This window comes from Elephas maximus, chromosome 7, assembly GCF_024166365.1.
Source record: "Elephas maximus indicus isolate mEleMax1 chromosome 7, mEleMax1 primary haplotype, whole genome shotgun sequence".
Lineage (NCBI taxonomy): Eukaryota > Metazoa > Chordata > Mammalia > Proboscidea > Elephantidae > Elephas > Elephas maximus.
Window position 1 is genome coordinate 26,616,652 of NC_064825.1, and position 6,000 is coordinate 26,622,651.

The window sequence follows — 6,000 nt, forward strand, 5'->3', positions numbered from 1 at the left end:
AAGATGGAAGCAACCAAGGTGCCCATCAACGGATGAATGGATAAATTATGGTATATTCACACGACAGAATACTACGCATCGATAAAGAACAGTGATGAATCTGTGAAACATTTCGTAACGTGGAGGAACCTGGAAGGCATTATGCTGAGTGAAATGTCAGTTGCAAAAGGACAAATATTGTATAAGACCACTATTATAAGAACTCGAGAAATAGTTTAAACAGATAAGAAAATATTCTTTGATGGTTATAAAGGGGGGAGGGAGGTAGGGAGGGAGAAGAATATTCACTAATTAGATAGTAGATAAGAACTACTTTAGGTGAAGGAAAAGACAACACACAGTACAGGGGAGGTCAGCACAACTGGACTAAACCAAAAACAAAGAAGCTTCCTGAATAAACTGAACGCTTCAAAGGCCAGAGTAGCAGGGGCGGGGGTTTGGGGACCATGATTTCAGGGGACATCTAAGTTAATTGGCGTAATAAAATCTGTTAAGAAAACATTCTACATCCCACTTTGGAGAGTGGCATCTGGGGTCTTAAACGCTAGCAAGCAGCCATCTAAGAAGCATCAATTGGTCTCAACCCACCTGGAGCAAAGGAGAATGCAGAACACCAAGTGCACAAGGTAATTACAAACCCAAGAGACAGAAAGGGCCACATAAACCAGAGACTACATCAGCCTGAGACCAGAAGAACTAGATGGGGCCTGGCTACAACCAATGACTGCCCTGACATGGAACAAGACAGAGAACCCCTGAGGGAGCAGGAGAGCAGTGGGATGCAGACCCCAAATTCTCATAAAAAGTCCAGACTTAATGGTCTGACTGAGACTAGAGGCACCCCGGTGGACATGGTCCCCAGACCTTCTGTTAGCCCAAGACAGGAACCATTCCCAAAGCTAACTCTTCAGACAGGGATTGGACTGAACAATGGGATAGAAAATGATACTGGTCAAGAATGAGCTTCTTGGATCAAGTAGACACATGAGACTATGTTGGCATCTCCTGTCTGGAGGGGAGATGGGAGGGTAGAGGGGGTCAGAAGCTGGCCTAATGGACGCGAAAAGAGAGAGTGGAGGGAAGGAGTGTGCTTTCTCATTACGTGGAGAGCAATTAGGAGTATATAGCAAGGTGTATATAAATTTTTGTATGAGAAACTGACTTGACTTGTAAACTTTCACTTACAGCACCAATAAATATAAAAAAAGAAATTCATAACCTGGGGACTGCTGCTTTGTGTCTAAGGTCTACCTCCCCACCTCCCCATTCTAACTCAGGTTTCTTTATGATTATGCTCACATAGAATGAGAATTTTTTCTCTCAAAGCACTTAGTTTTTTTAATTTAAACCCTCATTTGTGCTATCAGTACATTCAAAGCAGTTTTATCTGCTAGAATGTAAGTTTGGGGAGTGCTGGTCGCATTTCTGATTTTGTTATCAGCACCTGGCTGACTGTGTCCACGTAATAAACCCTCAATACATGTTTATTGAACAAATGAATGATCCTAGAGTGATTTTCATTGTTTTATAGCGGTTTTATATGGGATTCATTAGAAGCAGACCCTGAGATAAAGGTACCTGTGCAAGTGAGTTATTAAGGAAGTGCTCCTAGGACTAGAGGGTAAGGGAGTGGTGGGACAGGACAGGGAACGGGGGGGGGGCCAAGGAAGGGAGCAATTTCAGCCTGAACCACAAGGGCTGGCTCTGCAGCATAAATTGTAACACCAAGTTTGTCCCACCTTGAGGCAAAGGAGTTGGGTTTTCATATTCCTCCATCTATAAATCATTGGTTCCAGGCCATCTGGGGAATGCAGAAAACTTCCAGCCACTTCTGGCTCCTGTGAACCAGGGAGAAGTGGCTTCAGTGGCCCTGTTGTTGTTGTTGTTATGTGACATCAAGTCAATTCCAACTCATACAGATTATAGAACAGGGTGGAACTGCCCTATAGAGGCTTCTCGGCTGTAATCTTTACAGGAGCAGATCACCAGGTCTTTTTCCTGCAGAGCTGCTGGGTGGGTTTGAAATGCCGACCTTTGGGTTAGCAGCTGAGTGCGTTCATTTTTTGCACCACCGAGGAACTCCCTGTGACATTAGTAGGGTCAAAAGAAATCCAACCTGAAGGCCGATTTCGATTAATTTATAATTTTAATTAATTTGTAAGTGCTCCTTCCCCAAATTCAAGGCTATTGGAATCCCCCAGTATTTAGACTCCCCACCAGCATTCAGACATGGAGCACTTTTTTGCTGCTTTTTCTCTTACTTTCTCTAAGGATGTCCACCAGCACATACAAGAGCAGCCACGACATTAAAAAAAAAAAAAAAAAAAGACACGACATGGATACCCCTAAAAAGCATAAAGAGGATGAGAGATGCATTCCATATAAAATAAATACGTGTTATATGTGTGTGGCAAAAGGTACAAATAATGGATTAGTTCAGGCTTTGCCACTCAACAATCTCAAAGCCCATCATTTCTTCACCTTCCTTCTCCTCTGGTTTGAGAATGGATAGTACAATAGGGAATTCCAAGTTTCATGAATCCATGGTGCTCCAAGGATGAGTTAGTTCTAAGATTAGGAACACTAGTGTCTTCTTCCTTCATTCAACAAATATTCATTCATCTTGACTATGGACTAGAATGAGGGCATTGGTGGTTCAGTGGTAGAATTCTTGTCTTCCGTGTGGAAGACCTAGGTTAGATGCCTGGCCAATGCGCCTGATTGCATAGCCACTACCAGTCTGTCAGTGGAGGCTTGTGTGTAGCTATGATGCTGAACAGGTGTCAGTGAAGCTTCCACACTAAGACAGACTAGGAAGAAAGGCCTGGTGGTCTTCTTCCAAAAATCAGGCACACACACACACAAAACTCTGTGAATCCACAGTCAATCATGGTGCAGGATAGGGCAGAATTTTGTTCCATTGTACATGGGGTCAACATGAGTTGGAGCCAACTCAACAGCAGCTAACAACAACTATGAACTAGAAATAATAAAAGGTTAAGAGGATACAACTATATTCCTTGTCTTTATAGAGCTTCCAGCCTAGAAAAAAGAAAACCAAACCTGTTGCCGTTGAGTCAATTCCGACTCATAGAAACCCTATAGGACAGGATAGAACTGCCCCATAGAGTTTCCAAGCAGTGCCTGGTGGGTTCAGACTGCTGACATTTTGGTTAGCAGCTGTAGCATTTAACCACTACACCACCAAGGTTTACCTCAGCCTAGTGAGGGAGCCAAAAACCATAATGTAATCAGATAATTAGACTACAGTATAAAAAGTGCTGTAACAGAGAAATGAACCAGGAGTCCAGTGGAGGGACAGTCAGTGCTTATTGGGATGAGACCCTTCCACACTAATACCTTTGTCTCTGTCTTCTCTATGCCCCCAGTGAGGAGATTGTCCGCTCCCTATGCTTGCCAGACTTCCCTGAACCAGCTGACCTCTTCTGGAAGTACTTGGACTTGGCCACCTTCATCCTGCTCTACATCCTACCCCTCCTCATCATCTCGGTGGCCTATGCCCGAGTGGCCAAGAAGCTGTGGCTGTGCAATACAATCGGTGACGTGACCACGGAGCAGTACCTTGCCCTGCGGCGTAAGAAAAAGAAGACCATCAAGATGCTGATGCTGGTGGTGGTACTTTTTGCCCTCTGCTGGTTCCCCCTTAACTGCTACGTCCTCCTCCTGTCCAGCAAAGTTATCCGCACCAACAATGCCATCTACTTTGCCTTCCACTGGTTTGCCATGAGCAGTACCTGCTACAACCCCTTCATCTACTGCTGGCTCAATGAGAACTTCAGGGTCGAGCTGAAGGCATTACTGAGCATGTGCCAAAGGCTCCCCAAGCCTCAGGAGGACAGGCCACCCTCCCCTATTCCTTCTTTCAGGGTGGCATGGACAGAAAAGAGCAATGGCAGGAGGGCCCCACTAGCCAATAACCTCCCACCCTCCTCCCATTTCCAGCCTGGGAAGTCAGACCTGTTGTCTGTGGAGCCCATTGTGGCAATGAGTTAGAGGAGGTTGGGAAGAGGCAGGGGGAGGGATCTATCTCCAGCTGAGGTTAGAAGAGAGCCTGAGGAGATGGCCTGCCTTCTCACACACAACCTTAACAGTACTGGAAACAAGTCCATGCAGAAGCTATAGGATTCTGGAGTTTCTAGAATACTCTGCCCAGCCTCCCAGCCCTATCTGATGTGAAAACTATAAGGCAACTACCAACTAGACACATGATTATAAATTCCCATCTAAGAAATGCTGAGCGACATATCACCCTGGTCCCATGAGCAAGAGACCTGAGGACAACTTCAGGCCAGATGGGTGCTAAGTCAGTCATTGCTCCAACTGTCTGGCAACTGGCTTTTGTACAACCCTCCCTACTGCTCAGCTCAAGTAAACCTAAGTCATAGCCAAATAAGGTAGGGTTTTTAGTGTACTGGCCCAGATACACAGAACACTGCTTTGAAAATGTTCATTGGCGAGGGAAAGTAATGAAGCTAGAGTTGGCTTCAAGGTTTTCATGTCTTGCTTTCTAAAGTATTTGGACCAGGATGAATCACAATCCTGTGATGGCCTGACCATTTATATGCAAGAAGAGACCAACTTGGGTACGTTAAAGAAAGAGGAATTACTTCATTTTTCATACCAGAAGAAATTATTAGTAAGACTATGGAAAATTCAGACATGCCAAAAAAGAAAATAAAAATCACTCTATATCTCACCAACTTGTGATAACATCTGTTACCATGCTCTGGATTCACTTGCAATTTTTTTTTCTCTACTTGTGTAGAGTGCCTCTGTGTGTATACGTAGTTTTCTTCTGAGTTATGCTTTTCTATTTAGAGTGTAATGATAATCAAGAAGCAGGTACATAGTGCAGTACTTGTGAGGTGAAAACTGTCCTTGCATGGGCAGAGTGGCCCCATCTTGTACCAATCTTGGACCCTGGAGTCTGGCTGAAGTACCCCATCGAGGCACTTTGATCTGGGGAACAAAATTCAGCCAGGACACATACTTCCTTCTCCCCTTCCATCACTCAAAAGCAAGAGCCAATGAAAAATTGTTCTGCTTTAAGAAGAGCTGAGGGAGCAGGCTTCCCAACATGCTGGAAATAATTGTGCTTAGACACCTCACCCTCCCAAGCTGTCTAGATAGGCCATTTCTTTGTGTTGTTTGAATAATATGGCTTCTTCAAGCCAGTTCCTGTAAGAAGACTCACTGTCAACACCACCTTGGCGCTCAGGCTGTCAGGATCCCACTTACAGAAAACTATGGGATCGTGATATTCCTTAAAGACCCAGTTTGCCAGAGAAACCTTACTCCAGAGACTGAATGTTTTCATCACCTTCCATCTGGTCCTGAGTTACTCACTGTGTCACTCAGAAGAGAGAGGTGGCACTGTGTCACCCAGAAGAGAGATGTGCCAGGCTTATTTCACCAGCCCTATTTTTTATAGGGTTGCTACTTTCATGCTACTTTTAGGTTTCCTTCTAGCACCAGCTAGAGCAGGACAGCAAACATGGATACAGAGCTGAGCGTGAAGCTGTTTTGAGTGAGAAGGTGTTTGTCCAATGATCACTTGGCTCTCTTGACTGTTAACTGAAACTGAACAATACCACACCATCTGCTTCCCTGGGCGATGGTACATGAGGGCTCATTATACTATTCTCTGTGTTTATGAAGATGTTTGGAATTACTCACAATACAAAGTTTTTAATAATCATCTTCTGAACAGCCAGTAACAATTCCACCCATCTCTCACAGGGCAGACAGAGCCTTCTAAGCCCATGTTGTTGTTGTTAGTTGCCACTGAGTTGATTCTCCATGTGTGCAGAGTAGAACTGTTCCGTAGGGTTTGGAACCACCAACCTTTTGGCTCTTAGTTGAGCACTTAACTGTTTGCACCACTCAGAGACTTTTCTTAGCCCACAGGGATCCTCAAATGGATTTTGCAGAACAAAAATCTCCTGTGACAGTGGGACTATGCCTGTCCTTGTTGTCTGG

The 6,000-nt window shown here is 44.5% G+C and overlaps 1 protein-coding gene across 2 annotated transcripts in view; it reads left to right on the forward strand.

Annotated features, from left to right (window-relative positions):
* Positions 1 to 4,014, forward strand: part of GPR83 (G protein-coupled receptor 83) — a 29,036-nt gene extending 25,022 nt beyond the window's left edge. For both annotated transcript variants that reach the window (XM_049889528.1, XM_049889529.1), the window contains one exon: positions 3,390 to 4,014. In XM_049889528.1, coding sequence (XP_049745485.1) covers positions 3,390 to 4,014 — 625 coding nt within the window. The remainder of the gene's footprint in view (positions 1 to 3,389) is intronic.
* The last annotated feature ends 1,986 nt before the right edge of the window (positions 4,015 to 6,000 follow it).